Source organism: Camelus bactrianus, chromosome 9, assembly GCF_048773025.1.
Source record: "Camelus bactrianus isolate YW-2024 breed Bactrian camel chromosome 9, ASM4877302v1, whole genome shotgun sequence".
NCBI classification, from domain to species: Eukaryota; Metazoa; Chordata; class Mammalia; order Artiodactyla; family Camelidae; genus Camelus; species Camelus bactrianus.
The window spans coordinates 12,526,641-12,544,798 of NC_133547.1; the positions used below are offsets into that span (position 1 = coordinate 12,526,641).

Sequence of the window (18,158 nt, forward strand, 5' to 3'; positions counted from 1 at the left end):
GACTGCTGTGGGGTGAAATGAGCTGGTACACACAGAGCATCATTCTTGTTAATCAACGATCAGCCTGGCTGTCCATTCCAGGCTCTTGCTGGCTGGACCTCAGCCCTCTGACTCATCTTTAGGGGAACGGACAGCACCCCAAACAGCCCTCCCTTTCTCCTCCAGGCAGGGCTACTGTCCAGAAAGCTGCCTCAGGGACCGCTTGTTCCCTGGCTCAGGGTAATGGGTTTCACATGGCTGTTCCCCAGTGCCTGAGAATTAGGCTGGCCTAGGATTTACTCCAAGTCTGTTTCCCACCAGCTTCCAGGGGCTCGCCTGTCAATGGGGGGAACCTGCCAGCGTTCCACCCCCTGCAACCCCTGTGGATGGTGGACATTTGCATCTGTGACCTCACTCTTCTTGGCCTGGGAGTGCCAGGTACAGGGGTTCCCAACAGTGCCAATAAGGACGCTGTGTCTCCGGTACTGTGGAAGGTCCATGGTACTCCTGCCTCTGGGTGAGCAAATGGGGAACCCCCAAAGCAGCTGGGCAGTGTGGAGAGAGTGAGTCAGGGAGGAAACTGGCCCTGTCCGGCATGGGGCTCCACCAGGCATCACTGCTGGGCCTCAGGCTTGTAGGAACAGGCAGAACTTTGGGGATAACTGTGGCAGGATGGGGGGTGTCTGGAAAGGGCAGTTCCAGCCAAGGATCCTATTTTTGAGCAGACAGCTATTTTGGGAGCCCTGCTGCCCCTCCAGGGCCTGTGGATTTTCCATGAAGTAATGGCCTGGCCCTCCCACTCCCTAGGCCCTGCCTGCTGCTGGCCGCTTTGCTGGTGGAATAAGGCCCCCTTTCACTGGCTCTGGAGGCTTAGTGTACTAATTGTGTGCACAAGTTTATCTGACTGGGGCGGGGAAGGGAGGGCAGAGAACTGGCTGCCTGGAAGCTCTTACAATAAGTGTATTCTGAGCAGGAGAGGGAAGGGGCCGGACAGAACAATGGGCTCTCTGTGCAGCCCGATTCCCTCAGGGAGAAGCGGGGGCTAGGCTGCCCACCACATCAGGGGCCTAGGGGGTCTCCTTGGTGTGGCAGGCACAGGAGGTGGAGCCCCAGGGACCCTGACAACCTGAGGAATCAGGACAAGGGGTCAGAGACTTCCCTTGTGCTGGAGAATCTAGATGCTTCTATGTCTCATCCAGGATGAAGAGAAGGCATCATCCCATGAGGCCCTTCCCTGGCATTTGAAAGCGGGGGCGAGGGTGGAAAGGGCCAGGAGACCCCACCACTTCTCTGGGTAGGGTGCTGGAGGGGAAGCGGGTAACAGGAGACCACCAGGCCACACGTACTTGAGCTCCTGGGCGATAGCCGCGATCTGCTCCACGCGGTCCTGGTGCGCGGCCAAGTCGCTCTCGAAGGCTTCGTGTTTGCGGATGAGGGCTTTGATGTCCGACAGGGTGGCCGTCTCATAGTCCCGGTGCTTCAGCATGGCTTCCTTCCCTGGGGTGGGGTGGGGGGCAGGAGGTGCTCAGACAACAGTGCAGCGGAGCCCAGAGGGCTGTCCAACCAGAGGGAGGGAAATGGATGCAGACCCCACAACCTGCCTCACTGAGGAGGGTGCCATGAAGGCCAGAAGCCTCCAGAACCTTTTTCCTGGCCCTCCACAGGAGCATCTAAGCCCAACTATATCATGGATGGAATCGGGAGACACTGCGGTTGGTGGGCATGAGACAGATATCGCAGTTCAAACTGTGTGTTCTAAACTTTATTGGCAGGCTGTAAGAATTTGGACTGTGCTACCCCAGATGGGAAAGGTGTACATTCATCTGCAGAGGGAGGGCCGGGGTCTGGAGAAGCAGCTGTGGTTGCAGCCCATGACTCAGCAGGGTTGGGGAAGGGGGAGCCTCCCAGGAGCTTGACCCGTATGCCTGTCCCCTGGCATTTGGGGGCCAGGCCCCTTCAGGGTGGGAGTCCTGTCACACATCTTTGCTCCACACTATCCTGAGGGCTTCCCATCTGCAGTGACGCAGGGCCCACTGTCAGGCCCTCTGAAGGAAGGAAGGAACACTGTTATTAGCCCTGGAGCCTGGCTAATTACACATCGCAGGCCCAGAAGCTCAAGCGTGCCCTGCAAGCACAGTAAAGTACTGCAGAGAACTGAGGGGGAAACACTGGCCTGGGAAGGTGACTGGGACCCCCAACCCCTAAAGCTACCTTGGGCTACCCCTGGAGTGGCAGCTCAGAGACCCCCTCCTCAGCTGGCACCAGAGCATCTGACCAACAGTTGCCTGTCTGGGGCAGCAACTCGGAGCAGGGGATGGCATGCTGTCTCTCCCTGCCTGTTCCCTCGTCTGTAAAATGGGGCCAATGCCAGCCCAAACCTAAAGCCTCAGGGAGGTGATGCTCGAGAAGGGTGGGCTTGGAGCCAGCACCATCCACATCTCAGCCACCCCGAGGACAGGACCTGGCACCCGCAGGCAGGGGGCAGCAGCCTGGGAGACTGACACCACAGGCCCAGCCACCCTAGCCCTGGGGCAGTGGGTTCAACCACAAAGGCAAGCTTGCAATTCTCTTCTCTAAATTGCTTTCTCCCAAGGGTGGGAGCTGGAAATAGTAGGTTACTGCTTCTCTGCCTCAGCAGAGTTTCAGCAAGAGAGCTGGCGAGGGGTGCACTGGGAAGAATCAGGGGAGGGGGCCATGGCCATCTGGGGTTCAGGACGAGGGGCAGCACGATGTGAGCTCGCTTTTTTGCCTGTTCCCCAGACAATCTAACACCCTCTGAGAAGCTTCCACTGCTACAGGCTGTGGGGGATGGTGAGGAGGCACAGAGTGATGGTGCCCCCCCCCCAGGGGGAGGAGGCTGCTACACCTGGATCCCAGGGATGTAGAGGGGTCCGGAGGCCAGTCTGTCCTCCTATTTTGCATAATTGGGTGTTTCAAAGGACAGAGGCTTCAAGTCTTGGGAATGAGAGTAGGCAGGTCTGCCTGGGGGCTCTGGGCTGATGCAAGGGGCAAAACCAGATGCCAAAGTGCCTGCGGGGACGTTGGGGTGGGGCAGGGGTGCGTGGAAGCCACTGAATCAGTTGAGACTGGCTAAAGACTGAGCTAACATCTCCTAAATGCCTTCAGGTGAAGGCCGGCCAGAGTCATTCCCAGGGTCGGCTGTCACACCCACACCCCTTGGCCTCAGGAGACCATCTTCCCAGGGCCTCCTAGAGCCCCTGGAGAGGTGCTGAAGGGCCGATAAGGGGCCACCAGAAGGGAAATCCACAGGGATGACGCCCAGAGCCTGTGAAAGGATGATGGAGATACAGCACATGGATAATGACAGAAAGAGACAGCTTAGTCCAAGCCTGGGACACGGGTGCTGTCAAATCCCCTTATGTGTCCAAGGGTCTTCTGGCAAGAGAAATGCCAAAATCTGCTGGCCTGTGGGTTCCCTGGGCAGGGACCTCACCTACCTGGGAAACTACAGAGCACAGGAAAGAGGCTCAAGAAGTGTTTGTTGAGTGAATAAGTGAATGAACAAATGAACTAAATGCCAACAATACCCCCTCCTTCAGGGCTAGAGGGCAGAACTCATGGGCGCCATTTCTGTGAGGCAGAGGGAGGGGTCTGCATCCCTGGTTCAGGCTACCTCTTCCTTCTGGCTTCTCTTCCGCATTCCCTCCATGGCAGAGGAGGGATCAGGGTACTACTGATGGAGAAGAGCTGGCCTGAGCTAATGTGAGGAGGCCATAGTTGGGCTGCAAGCAGGGACACATGGGATGTGGGACGAGGTCTGTGGATCCTGCAGAGCTGCATGTTCGCATCCTGGCAGGGACAGGGCAGGCTCTGTACAGGTGCCTCTGGGTGGGTCTCAGCCTTTGGTCAAGTTTGGGGCTGCTGGCCAAATAAATGGGTGGGTAGGGGCTCAGTGAGGATCTCATGGGGAACTGTGAAGGTGGGAGGGATAAAAAACCACACCGAGCAATGCAAGGAAGTGTGAAACCCGCTGGGCAGAGTAGTGGCAGAAGGGCCGGGGCAGGGTCGGAAAGGAGGCAGCCAGAAGTATGAGGCGGGGAGCCCAGTGGACAGCTCCCCACTTTCCCAGGCGCTGGCCATTTCCTGAAGGCTTTCAGGCCCCTGGGATCTGGAATCTTAGCCATGGTGTGGGTCCCGACCGAGGGCCAGGGACGTGATGGAATTCCACATTCCAAGCCAAAGGAACAGGCAGCTGCAGAGCTGCCGAGAAACCGGAGTCACTGCTGCCCTTTTGGGAGAAGCCGTCCTGCAGGGTGGCCAGGCCTCTTGGGGGAGGCACCAGGACAGGACAGAGGTGAGAAAGAGCTCCCTGGGTGGGCCACACTGAAGGCTGTGTGGCTGGTGGTCAGTGAGCAGCAGCTGCAGGTCAGGGAGCAGAGCCAGGAAGCGGCTCCTGGGCCTGTTTTAAGGACTCTGCTCAGGATCATGGGCCATCCCGCATGGGTTCTTCAGTGTGAAGTCCATGGTCACAAAGGGTGTGGGAGACGGAAGGCAGGCTGTCTGAACACAGTCTGCCAGAGATGGGAGAGCCCACCCCAAGCCAGGCCTGGCCCAGTGGGGTGCCATCCTGAGAGTAGGTGTAGCAGAGGGGACAGGGACAGCAGCCACTTCCCTGTGCAGCTGGGTTGGGACTTAGCTGCATTCCTGGATGACTGGCTCCCAATGACCCAGGAAGGGGCCCACCTGTAAGTAATCTCTGAGGCCAGAGCAGATTGAGCAGACCTGGCCCCAAACTGTTTCCTGCTGCCGGGGCTGCATGAACCCAGAGCAGCATTTCTGACACGCATGCTCCCAAGCAGAAGGAAAGGAGGCCTAACAAAGGGACCCAAAGCAGAAGGGGCTCTGTGTGCATGCGTGTGTGTGTGTGTGTTTGTGTGTGTGTGTGTGTGTGAAAGAGAGAGAGAGAGAGAGAGAGAAGAAAGGAGTGAGGGAGCTGGGAAGACCTTACCGTCGGTCCAGGCCTCGTGGATGGAGGCCTTCTGCCGGAACTTCTCTGCCAGGTGGTCGAGCCGCTCCAGCCTGCGGATCTCATTCAGCAGCCACTCCTCGTAGCCCTTCTCAGCCTGCTCCAGGTGCTGCCAGCCGTTGTTGATGTCCTGCAGGGGCAGGAGAGGACAGGGCTATCACAGGGAGCTGGGGCAGCCAGCAGGGTGCTGCCCCCTGAAGGATGCTGACAGGAAGGCAGCAGAAGTAGGCTGCGGTCACATCTATCCCTGCTTTGCTGGATCTCGTGCCTAGACAGGGCTCAGCACATGGCAGGTGCAATCAATTCCTCTGGATCAAATGAATGAATGAAAATCAATGAGTGCCACAGATGGGGCTATGGGAGTCAGAAGGTGACTGTCCAGTGAATATTGTCCCTCCCCTGTGAAGGGGCCTCAAGCATTTGGAGGTCTTGGAGTCACAGTCAGCTGGGGGTCCAAATTCAAACAATTGCATACAAACTATGGTGTGGTTTGGGGATGGGTGTAAAATTCTAGGGAGTGACAGGGGAAGAAGGAACACAGTAAAATGTTAAGTGCAGCTCCCCACCACACCCTGAACCCCAAAGCTGGGCATTCTAGTTCAGAAAGACTATGCTGGCCAAATAAGCCTGGGAGTGGTCTGGGGCTGCCCCTCTGCCCCTCCCAGGGAACCCGCAGCTCTGCATGCCTCCTGGGCCTCGCTGGCCGCCCAACTCACCGAGACCATCTTGCCCTCGGAGGGCATGAAGGCCGGCCGGTTGCTGAGGCGCAGCTTGGTCTGCAGCGTGTTGAAGTTGATCTCCAGCTGGCACTTCTCCTGCACCTTAGGCGGCTTGTGGACGCGCCGGTAGTCTCGGAAGTCCTCCAGCTTCTGCTGCATCTCCTGGATGGTCTTCTGGGGCACGCGGTCCTCCAGCCAGGGGATGGTGCGCCGGATCCACTCCAGGAGCTGTGGGCCCACAAGGAGCCGTGGTGGCCTTTGCTGGGGACCTTCCCAGTGCTGACGGGGCTGCCCCAGCTCGTGGGCACATGGGATCTAGATCTTCGAGGGTCCCACCTTGGGAAATCACCCCTGCTCCCCAGCCCAACTCCTCTGTGAATCCCATTGGGATCCTGTGGCTGGGAATTCTGGGAATGTGCGTCCGCTCGGAACTGTGGTGCTATTCTCTGGTGACTTCCTGCTCCTGCCTTTGCTCCTGGTCTCCCTTTTCCTCATCTAAGCAGAGTAGCTTCAATTCAAACGCCCCTCCTGGATGGCCTCTCCCATCACCCCCCACCAACAGTCCACTGTCACTGAGCTCAGCACTGTCTGACAGCCTCACTGCTTTCAGTGTCCCCTGACTGTAAGCTTCCCAAGGGCAGAACCCGTGGCGTGCCTGTCTTACTCTGGGGTGGTCAGTGCCATGCACAGGGCCCGGGATATAGAAAAGTAGAAAGTACAATTGGAAAACAAAGTGATCTGTATTTTTAAGGGATACTTATGTCTTTGATGGAGTGAGGACACGGTACAAACAAATAAACAAACTGAACATTCTAGAACAATCCTAGGAGAGTAAAACCGGTTGTTCTCCAGCAGAGATACACCCAGAGCAGTGGTTCCCAAACGCCAGCCTCTAGCAAGATGAGAAAACCAAGGACAAAGGTCTCTGTGTTCTTACATCTTGGTGCATGGTGCCAACTGCCCTCTCTGGAAGGGCTAGGATTCTAGGACATAACCTTTCCTAGGTGTTAGAAATGATGGTGGTGACAGATGGCAGCTTTTTCTTTCTAAAATATCCTTAACTTAGCAAAATTAAAAGTTGGCCACTATAGGTTGGCTGTCAAATACTTTTCTAAATTTTCCTGGTCTGTGAAATCTCAAAGTCTGGGCACCACTGGTCTAAAAGAACAGTCAAACTACCTCTCTTGGGGAGCTTGGGTATTTTAATTTTTTAAAATATGGAAATGTTTAAAATAAAGGGGAGGACCCAGAAGAGATGTACTAAACACACCCACATTCCCAAGTGACATTCTGGTTTCTGATTCTGGAGCGGGGCTGCCTGGGGCTGAGCCTCTGTGCCGCCAGCCCATGACTCTGGACTTGTGCCTGACGCTCTCTGGGCCTACTTCCTCACTTGGGCAAGGGGGTAATACGAGTTCCCTCCTCACAGGGCTGCTCCGGACACAGCAGCTCCTGCTGGGGAAGGGCTTGCATGGGGCGTGCCGTGACAAACTGTGGTCCTGTCCATCCCCGTACCAGCTCTTGGGTCTCTCTCCATCCTACAGAATCAGTCTCTCTGTGGATGGGGCATGGGAACGGGAATTTTTTAAAAAGCTCCCCAGCTGATTCTAAAGCAGTGGGGATGTTCAGGAAATTCTGTCCTTGAGAACCTCTGTAGGAATCCAAGGTCGAGACCCCAGGAGCTGGCTAGCATGGTGACACACCAGTCTGAGCCTTAGCCTTGTGAAACCAACCCAAAGGGTCACATACTGGCTTGGCCAAACTCTGCAGTCTGTAACCTTGTGACCATTTCTAGAAAGTCTCACTGCCATACCTGCTCTCCCCTCTGCAGTGTCGCACGACCTTTGACCAAGAGTACCAAGTGATGACCTAATCTTTCAGCTCTGGCGGGCCCACCAGGGGCAGGGGTGAGTGGCACACTTACATCGCTGGCCAGCCTCTCGTAATCTTCCATCAGGTGCTCGTTCTCCTGATTGACAGCCAGCACCTTGCAGATCCGGTTGGCGGCAGTCTCAGCCTGCAAGGGGGGCCGGGGTGGGGGGAAGCACACACAGTCAGGGCTGCCTGGGGGATGGTGACCCTCCCTCCTAACAGGCATGTCCCCTGAAAGCTGTTTCATCCGAGGCCCACACAGAACTCCCGGAGGAGGGAAGGAGAGGAAGCCCAGCTCCAGCAAGATGGCACCCTGAGCAGCTGTGTCGTGACGGGCCTCGCCAGGGTCCCCAGAGCTTACTGCTAAGATCCCTGCCCAGGTAGCTGGGCCCTGGGCTCTCTTGGCCAAGACCCTATTGGTGCTGAAGGGGGTTGGGGAGTTGCCCCACTATGGGGGAAATGGAGTAGCAGGCCCACAAAGAGGAGGGTTGGGTGAGGCTGGGTAGGGTCCTCCACTAGGCCAAGCCCCTAAAGGATGCTCCCCTCGGGTAGGAAAGCGGGCTACGGGGAGGCTGAGCACCAGGAAGCTGTGGGGATGGGCTGGGGGTGGTGGTGCTGGTGCCCCCTGGAAGTCTGGCTGTCAGTGTGCAGGCAGAGCACACCTGTCCCCTTCTTAATATCCCCCTTGGAGGAGGGTGCTGATGGCTCATTGAGCTGAAGTCACAATCCACGGGGCGGAGGGGAACCAGGGCTTCGGAGAGTAGGGAGCAGTGGAGACAGTGACTAGTCTCTGCCCAGAACTGCAGGACAATGTCCTGCTTTGTCCTGCTGAGGGGAAAATGCAAGGAGTGGAGAAGGAGGGTGAGGGATGCCACACAGAGACCAGGTACCTTTCAGGAAGCACAGAAAGGGTCCAAGAAGAAGAGTTGAAACGGCAACAGAACAGGAACAGAAATAGTGAGGAGGGTCTACAGAGTGGTGGGGAAGGAAAATAGAGAGGCTTGGGGATGGCTCCAGACCCAGGCAGCTGCAGGCACAGAAGCCCAGCCTCTCCCCTCCACACGCTGCTTCCAGGCCAGGTGGGAAGGTGCATGGGGGACCAGCTGAGGTTGGTGCACGCGCGCGCGCGCGCGCACACACACACACACACACACACACACTCTCTCTGCTTCAAGCTACAGGACACACACCAATGGCCCCGGCCAACGAACACCCAGCCCTGAGTGAGTGCAGGAAGCACAGCCAAGGTCACAACTTGTGGGGGAGCATCAGAGGTTAGTCCTTGACCCCTAACCTGGAGGGACAACTGGCACCCCATGCTCAGCTCCACCCTGCTGTGCAGGCCCACAAAAGTGTGGGCTGCCAGTCAGAAGTGTTCTGTTTCACTGCTGGACTCCTGGCACACAGCTCAGGGCTTGACATGTTGGAGGTACTCAGAGTTGATGAATGAATGAGTGAGCAAAGGAACAAGGAGCAAATGCTTTAGTGACGGGAAATAAACTACCAGGAATGAACGGGCATACTTGGTGCTAAGACTAGGGTGGCTCTTGCATTCATAAAACAAAATGAAACCCAGAGAGTGCTCTTTAAGAGACTGGATTGAGCCTCCGGGGAAAAGACAGCAGCAATAATAAAAGCATTACAAGGCCGTCCTGAGAAGTAAACACAGGCTGGGAGAAGCGGGACTCACAGCTGGAGAAGCTGGAATCCTGCATGTCCCTTGGTGACGGGCAGTTCCCAACAGCCTGGCCTTTATTTCCTCCCTCATGAGAGGGGCCCAGCTGCCTCAAAAACTCCCAAATGCTCCAACCTGGGCTTTCCTGCCAGTATCCACTCCTACGAATCCCTCTAGGCCTCCGGCCCCCTACACCAGAGTTCAGCGCTAAGCACAAGAAGGCAATCGGGACAGAGAACACACTTCCTGGAGGGCAACGTGGCGGGCAGCGAGGCTGGCGTGGGGTCCGCAGAGGGGTGAGTCCAACAGCAAACATGTGGTTAGTTGCGTTTGTGGTGAGGACTCTCCCATTACTGTCCACCCAGACCCTGCCTTCCCATGACGGTGGGGGTCCCCTCCACTCTCCCTGCCTGTTCCCCTCAGCAGAGCATTCCAAACAGGAGCTCCAACCACAGCTGGGTAGGTGGCAAGGGAAGAGGAAGGTGGGCAGGGGCCGGCTGCTCTTACTGCCAGGCCACGTGTAGAGCGCTTACAGGGCCAGGCACCGTCCTAAGCCCCTTACCTGCCTGAGCTCACTTCCCGCTCAGAACAGTGGGCACTAGTCTGCTCCTCATTGTACAGGCAGGAGAACTGAGGTGAAGTGATTTCTCTGAGGTCACCCCACTGAGAGGTGGCAGAGCAGGGGCCCAGGCAGACTGCCCTCGTGAAGGCCCCTGCTGGAGCTGGGGCTCTAAAGGAAGCAGCAGTCGAAGTCCCTGTCCAGTGAGTTTCGTTTCCTCCTCTTTTCAATGGGGACACCGGCACCCACCCCTCCCCGAGGTGTGTGCGGGACTCAGAGAGCCCGTGCGTGTGCAGTCCTCGGAGAAGGCCCCAGCACGTAGTAAACGCTCAATAAACAAGAGCTCATTTCTTCTTTTTCTCCTCCCCACCCAACTGCCAACTGTGACAAAATCAGGTGCTGGGAATATACCGCTGACCAAAACCAGACACCAAGGAGGCAAGCGGAGGGGACAAAGATGTGCAGGCCTCCACACGGGCCTCTCTCCCCAGGGGCAGCTGAGCGCCCTCCTGTGGAAGCAGCGGGCCCCTGACAGGAGCAGCGGGGATTCAGCCTGGCTCAGGGAAGGCTGCCACTGGGAAGGGACAGTTCTGACTGCCCTGCCTGTGTCACTGGGCTGCTGAGGACTGGGGCCTGGCGAGCTGGGAAGCAGGAGCAGGCGCAGAGAGGAGCCTTTCCTGGGGCGTTTGGGAGGGGAAGGAGCTGCAGGGAAGGGGAGGAAAGCCCGCGCTCCCAGGGGCGGCACAGCCAGTGCAGCAGGCAGCTGCGTGGAGGAGCACAGGCCCAGACTGCAGCTCTGCCTTCTAAAGGGATGCTGGGATTCAGCTGCCCTGTCTGAGAAACTGGGATGCCACCACCCACCTCACAGGGAGAGTATCTGTGGCGTCTCAGCACTGGACCAGTGCCAGCCCGGTGGGGGCCACGGAGGCCTACAGTCACAAGAAACCTGTAGAGCGCTGTGGCCCAGCCAGGGCTCCCCACCCACAGACGGGCAGTGGGGACGCAGCGGGGAAGGTGAGGGCAAGTCTCCAGGCATAGCAGTGAGGGGTGCTCCCGCCCCAGCTCACCTTTTGAGCCCCCGAGAAAGCGTGGTAGAAGCAGGACACGTAAGTCATGATGGCTTTCTCATCTGGCCTCAGAGTGCCTACAATATCTGCGCAGAGAGAGAGAAAGAGAGAGAGAGGCAGGAGAGAGTGAAAGACGCAGGGAGGGCGGCTGAGGCCGGGCCCTGGGCTCATGCGGGAGGAATAGCGCTGGCTCTGGACTGGAAGCCAAACCCCGGCTCTGGCCCGGGCGATGAGGTGGTTCTGAATGAGATGGATTCCTTTTTTAACCAGGCCTAGGTTTGCAACACACCAGCCAGCGGCTCTAGAAAGGAAGCCTTGTTTTGGGCTGGAGGGATGAGAAGCTATCTGATCTTTCTGAAAACATAAATAAAATCATGTCTTGTGTGACCACCTACCACCTTAGCAAAACCCCTAACTGTCTCCTGGGGCCCCAGAATAAAATCCAAACTCCTGATCCCAGACCTCAATGGTCCTACACAGCCTGGCCCCGTCATCTTCTCCGACCTCATTTTCCTTTCCTCTCTTACTGTCTCCAGTCATTCCTAGCATAAGCCAAGCTTATCTATATCTCAGGGCCTTTGCACTTGCTCCACCCGCCACCTGGAACACTTTTCCTGCACATCTTCAACTCCTTGAGCTCCTGCTCATCGTGCCTCTCCCAATGGTCTCAGCTGAAGTAGCCCCCATGTATCTCTAGCCCACCATCCTGTCCCATGTTCTCTACTGCACTTGTCACCACATGAAATTACTTTATCTAGGAACATGCCTGTTGTTTATCTTGCCCACTAGAATGTCAGCTCCATGAGTGGAGGGACCTTGCCCAACTCAGTCACTGACTGTATCCTCAGTGCCTGGAATAGAGCCTGGCACAGATCAGGCACTCAACAGATACTGTGAGCAAAGACTAAATGGATAGCAATGCCAAGGAGCTGGGGTGTGGCTTCCAGTCGGAGAGAGGCCACTGCCGTCTGCAAGAGAAATGAGGTGAGCATGGGAGGCGAGAGGCAGCAGCGGCATTGGGCAGTGGCGGCGAGGTGGGCCTGCCTGGCCCTGCCCGGTACCTTCTGCGCTCCTGAAAAGGCATGGTAGAAGCTGGACACATAGGTCATTATGGCCTTCTCGTCGGGCCGGGCCGTGTTCACGATGTCTGCAAGTGAACGACAAGGGTTAAACCGCCCAAGCAGGGGCGGGGGAGGGGGCGGGTCACTCACCGGGATCCATAGGCTCCCAGGCCACAGCCATCCTGGGAGAAGGACCCTCAGGGCTGATTTCAGTGACCCTTGGTGACTCCAGCGTGCTTGGCCACACCCCTGGCCCCTCCATCCCCCATGGTCACTGAAAAGGCCAAGGCTGTGGGAAATGGATTAAAATGAGGCCACTTCCTCTCTCTGAGAATGGCCTCAAGGGACTGCTGGACAGTCAAACCCAAGGGCCACCAGAGGCCAGAGGCATGGGTCCTGGATGGGGGTGGTGCATGGCTGGGAAATGGGGCAAAGCGGAAAAGGAAAAACACTCCACTTTGGTGGGCTCCAGACTCCAGGCCTGCAGCAGGCGGGGAAGGCAGAGGCTGGGGTTATTTGCAGGAGCCACCCTCCTGGACGCCTCCTTCACCCCTCCTGAGAAGGGCTCCTGGGCTCAGGCTCAAAAGGCAGCCCCCGAGAGCTGACTCTCTTTAAGGACCCCTTCCCCACCCTTCTCCATCCCTGTCTGGTCTGCTCAGGCTGCTCCTGCTCTGGCTCCCAGGTGACACCACTGTCCCCGGTTCATGCAGATTCATTTAGACAGTCTCACTGGCTCCACCAGCAACCTGATGTTCCAAGACACGCCCACCAAACAGGGTGCCAACTGAAGAAAGGGTTGTACTTACCCTCTGCATCCAACATCTTGGGGATGTCTAGGTATTTCTCAGCCACTTCAAAGGCATTGTTTAGGTTGGTGACAGGGTCGTCCTAGGGGAAGGGAGGAGGAGGAGGAACTCAGTCAGGGGCAGGATGCACAAGAAGAAGGAACAAGAGCTGGCCTGGAAGGGAGAGATCTTGGGAAGGGGTAGGACTGGAAAGCTTTCTTGAGGCAGTTCTCAGCCACCTGTGCTGCCATGGGTGGGGGTAGATGGGGGGGACACCCGGATAAGGTCAATTCGTATCCAAAGGAACACCTCTGGAAACCTCTGTGGGGCAAACTTGGACCTTTTCTTCAGGAAAAAAATGATCTGTTCTCCAGAAACTAAGCAGGCATGCTCTCTCCTCACTATAACCAGTCATCTCCAGCCTCCAGATTAAGAGCCCTGCCCTGAAATTCAGACACTGTGGTCCAGGCCTGACGGTGGAAGAGGGGAGGCAGGGAGTGAATGGAGCGCTTCCCCGTTCCAGCCTCCCTACGACACCCCTTCGCACTGCCTCCCCACTGCTTACAGAGCCCACTTCACCCTGACCCTCTCTCACATGCTTTCACAGCTTTCTAGTGATTTTTCCAATTTGATTACTCACTGTGATTTGAATGGGCAAAGTGCAGGCCTGTGTCAACCCCACCTGGAATGCCCTGGCTGGCCCTAGGCTGCCTCCTTCCTCAGCGGCCCTTCCCGACCAAGCCAGCTCAGGTGTGCCATCCTTTCTCTGCAACATTGGTCCGGTCCTACTTCCTCCCCACCCCCATGCAGCCTGAGCATATGTGCATGGCCTCGTGTGGCTGGTTTGCTCTGGACACAATTGTCCTGCCTTCCTCACGAGGCTGGGAGCTTCTAGAGGGCAGGGCCTGGGTTTTATACACTTTATACAGGCAAAACAGAACAGGACCCTGAACAGGAAAGGGCTGCTGGCGGTGATGGCTTAGAATGCCTTACCCCTCCTCCCTTGGGCAGAGTGAATGCTTCCAGAATTTAGACGGTTAAGTACGGGGAGCTGGAAGGCATGGCTGGACAGGCCCTAAAATAACCAGACAGTTGCAGTGCCCACAGAGGGAGAAGGGGACAGTCCTCAAGGGGAGCAAGAGAGGCAAGAGTCAGCCACCGAGCCTGGGGTCTAGTGACAGCTGGCACAAGGCTTCCCCAGCCTACCCATCTGAGCACAGAGTCCAGCCTTGGACACCAGTGACAGACGGTCTTGGGGACGGGGGCTCAGAGACAGGTCAGCCCCGGGGTGTCTGTGGGCTGCTGACGGGAGTGTGAGACGCATACCTTTCTCAGCTTGTCATACTCGATCAGCTCGGGTCTGTGCCGGTGGATCAGGGCATTGAAGGCAAGACCGTCCTTCCAGCTGAGGATGGAAAGGCCAAGGTTATGAGGAGGGCCTCCCACTGTCATGGGAGCGCTGTGGACCCTGGACACCCACAGGAATGATGAACTCCCATTCAGTGAGGTAGTTTGGAGGTGTGGCAGGCTGGCGTGGGTGTGAAGTTGGAGCTGTACAGTCCGGGGAAAATCCAGGCTCTTCCCCTCACTCACACTGTCAGCGTGACCTTGGGCAAATCCTATAACCTCCTGCTACCTCAGTTTCCATGTCTACAAAATGGGAATAAACACAGTACCTACACCGCATTGGGCTGTTGTGAGCATTAAATGAGTAAAGACGTGAGGCTTAGGCTGATGTCTAACACGTGACAAGTGCTATCTGACTGCGGTTAACGGGGCAGCCGGGGCCCACTGAGCTGGACAAGCGGCTGCGGAGGTGGGGCCTGTGCGCCGGGCCCTCTGCACCTTGGCTGACCCGACCCGAGGGCTGGCGAGATGCCAGGATGTGGCTTGGCATGAGGGTCTCTGTTCAGAGGAAAGTGACGGCTGGTCACAGGCCAGACTGGTCACATCCTCCTCACTGAGCTCCTATAACGGCTAGTTCCCTCAGAGGTCAAGTTCAATGTCACCTCCTTAGAAAGACCCCCCTGACCGTGGGGCTCTTCCTGGTTACTTTCTATTACCGCGTCCTATTTTGTCATCTTTATATGGCCCTTCTCACTACCTGAAATTACTTTATTGGTTTATGAACAGCTTTGTGAACACAGGGTCCCCGGCCGCAGTGTAACCTTCCAAGGGCGGGGACTTTATTTCAGTGCTACTGTATCCCTGCTCTTGGCACACAGTAGGCACTCCAGAGATATTTAGTTACTGAATAAATAAAGGAATGAGAAGTGCACACAGGACCAGCCAGCTGGTCGCAGGAAGAGGAAGGAGACACAGAGAGAACAAGGGAGGGACCACATGCTATTCATGGTAGAACACAATGGTCCCCAAAGTCCAGTGCCAGGGCCCCAGGGAGCCTGAGGACACAGGACGACCTCTGTGGATCCTGAGGCCCTGTTCTTCATTCCCCTGTGTGCCCTCTGCCTGGTCCATCTACCCGAGGAGGACACCAGAGGCTCAGAGGGGTGAAGTCACAGGGCTAGACCAGATCTGAACTCAGGGCCGCCCCTAAAGCCTGTGCTCCTAACCCCCAGGCCACGCCACGCTCCTGGACACATTCATTTCCCTCTCTCGCCTGAGGGAGAGCAGGCCTGTGACAGGCCAAAAGGACACAGTGCATTTTCCCCAGCACTAAATTCACTAGCAGCTCTAAAGGACGAGTCCCTCTTGAGAGGTCAAAATAAAGGAAGAGTTTGTTGTTGCTTCTGAGTTACCTTGCCTGGGGAGAAAGAAGATTCTAAAAGGCCTGCCAGAGTGATGGCTCTTAACCCCTTCAGCCGGGGACGGCAAGGCCAACTGCTGCCTGCCCCAGAGGATGCAGGGAACATCCAAGGGGCTCATGGGGGTCAGGGCAGGGGGAGGGCTCCCTGAGAGCTGGCATCTCACAGACCATAACAAAACCACAGGAAAAGAGGGCAGATGGGAAGGCAGTGTCTCAGGTCCTGGGAAGAAGCATGGGCCTGACGTGGACGGGGTGCTTCAGCTCACCTGATGTGGAAGTTCTGCACATTGACGTTCTTATATGGGGCCGTCTTTCTCTGGCACCACAGAAGGAGCCCTTCCTTGGCAGAGGTCTCTGCAAAACACATGAGGACAGTGAGCACTGGCTCAAAACTGAACGCTCAGAACCCAGTCCAGCTGGATCACACTTTCAGCTCAGGCGTAAAGGTCAGACGGAACCTGGGGCAGAGGTCCTCAGACAGAAACAGTAGCAACAGCCCTTCCACTCGATACGGGCAGGCCTCTGCTGATCCTCACCACGACCAGCATGCCAGGCCCCCAGGAGTGGGCACTTGTCCAGTGTCACCCCAGGAAGTGGCAGTGACAGGACAGCATCAGGGCCTGAACCTGAGCCATGTTTCTGACCACAAAGCCTATGCCTTTAACTGCTGGGAGACACAGTCAAATAAGCCTTTGATGCTGGCCTGGCCTCTTCTGAATAGAATGAAGAACTGGCCAAGGGCCCAGCCCCCTCAAGGTCTCCAGACCTGGCTGCGGTTTCAAAGAAGCAGAGTGGCAGGGTCTTAGGAGGTCCCTCTACTCCCTGTGGACAGCTCTGACTAGGAGTGCTATGAGGGCAGGGAACACGTTGGTCCTGGTCGCTGCTGTGGCCTGTCGCCAGCAGCCTCCTCCACACACTGGTCCAGTGGCTTTTCTCATTCTGTGGCACCTGGACTTGACTCCAGGTCCACAGAGGCAAAGGTCCGAGGGTGGGAGGCTGAGTGAAAGCAAGCGCTCACCCCCAAGAGAACGAGACCAGACCTGAATCTATCAACAGTTTGTTTGGTAACTCCAGTTCCTTGACTGTAAAATGGGGCCAATCATGCCTGCTTGACAAGGGTGGTGTGAGGGTCCCTGAGAGGGAGGCTGAAAGAGCAAAAGTGCTCTGGCTGGATGCCAGAGCTGGTCGGCTGCAGCAGGGACCCCCTCCATCTGCAGCCGGGGCCAGCACCTCCACTAACCACCCCTCTGCAGGGCTGGGCCCTGGGAGTGACACCCGCAAATAGAAAAGAGCCTTGAAGCACGAAAACAAAATGCCCGAAATCCTAATTTAACTTCCCTCAACTCGGGTGGAAGCAGGGTGTGGAGAAAAGGCTGTTCTTCGCTGGTCAGTGGGCTCTTGGCTCTTACCTTCCACAGAGATGTCCTGGATGGCGAACCTGAGGATGATAGTCCAGATCATTCCCAGGGTCATCTTTGCATTGCCGTCCACAATCTCTGCATGCAGGGAAAGGGGGCAGAGGGCGAGAAGTTTGTTAAAACCAGAGTGAGACTCCCCAGCTGGTCTCCGGCTGTCTAGGGATTAATTCCAATCACAGGACAGAGCCGCCCAGGCCTGCTGCCCTCCACCATCCTTACTGGGAGGTGTCCTCTGGACGCTCTGGGAAGTGCTGTCCCAAAAGTCTTCTGCTGCTTAGTGTCTCCAGGCTTCTGTACATGTGTTCTCGGCCACCCTGGCCTTTTCCCAGGAACTGGGCCCTGCGTTTTCAGCCCCCATCACACCTTTGTGGGCATGCCTCCCCGCCAGCGGGGGTGTGCTGCACTGGTCTCTGTTGAGAGTCTGTCCGCTTCCTTCCGACCCCACTGCTGCCACCTTCGTCCAAGCCACTGCCTCCTCCATCCCCCGTTACCCACCCCCACACAGCAGTGAGGGCAGTCGCTTTTTCAGGTTTGTGCCACTCGCCTGCTGAAAGCCCGGCTACGCCTGAAACAGGCCCATGTTCCAGAGTTCAGCGTGTAAGGCCTGTCCTGGGTGACCCGGCCCCTCCCTCCTCGGCATTCTCTAGCTGCATCCTTTCAGCAAGCCAGCTCTTTCTTGCTTTAAGGATTTCACACTTCCTGTCATACCCCTGCCCTGAAGTGCACCCCTGGATACTTCCCTCAGACGGCTGGTCCTTCCCATGCTGTAAGCCTCTGCTTATATGTCACTTCCCCAGAATAGTTCCCCTGACCATACCGGCGCCTCTCTTTCCCACATTCTGCCCTTCCCCTCACACACTGACGTTTGTTGGCTTGTTCGCTTGTTCACGGTCTACCCTTGTGATCAATGCACCCCCAGTGCCTGGACCCGGCCCTTCAGAAAGACATGATGTGTAGGAAGGGGAGAGGGGACACATGGTCTGGCTGATAAATGCATGCTTTCTTAACGAACTGAAAACCAACCACTCTCTCAAACTTCAGGGAGTGAGAGAGAAGGGTTTGGACCATACATTCTTCAGCTTCAGCAACGTAAGAGAAAAGTCACCTCTGCAGCACTCGGGCATATGTGTCTACTGCCGGGTGAGAGAAGTGGCCTCATCCCGGAGACCATGGCCTGGACATACTTCTGGCTGTCCTCTGAGGCCTCTCGCCCCTACGCATCTCACACACTGGATGTGAGGAGAGAGGACAGGGAGGCACAGTTCCAGA

At 56.8% G+C, this 18,158-nt stretch overlaps 1 protein-coding gene across 4 annotated transcripts in view; it reads right to left on the reverse strand.

Moving 5' to 3' along the window:
* ACTN4 (actinin alpha 4) overlaps positions 1-18,158 on the reverse strand; it is a 70,422-nt gene that overhangs the window by 7,695 nt on the left and 44,569 nt on the right. For 2 of the 4 annotated variants that reach the window (XM_074369708.1, XM_074369705.1), the window contains exons 4-12: positions 16,881-16,967; positions 15,738-15,825; positions 14,031-14,109; positions 12,726-12,807; positions 10,859-10,944; positions 7,610-7,702; positions 5,683-5,913; positions 4,949-5,096; positions 1,326-1,476 (exon numbers count right to left, since the gene is read on the reverse strand). In XM_074369708.1, the coding sequence (XP_074225809.1) occupies positions 1,326-1,476; positions 4,949-5,096; positions 5,683-5,913; positions 7,610-7,702; positions 10,859-10,944; positions 12,726-12,807; positions 14,031-14,109; positions 15,738-15,825; positions 16,881-16,967 (1,045 nt within the window). Of the gene's footprint in view, positions 1-1,325; positions 1,477-4,948; positions 5,097-5,682; positions 5,914-7,609; positions 7,703-10,858; positions 10,945-11,919; positions 12,006-12,725; positions 12,808-14,030; positions 14,110-15,737; positions 15,826-16,880; positions 16,968-18,158 lie in introns of all 4 variants that reach the window. The other 2 variants (XM_074369706.1, XM_074369704.1) reach the window with 1 other exon arrangement.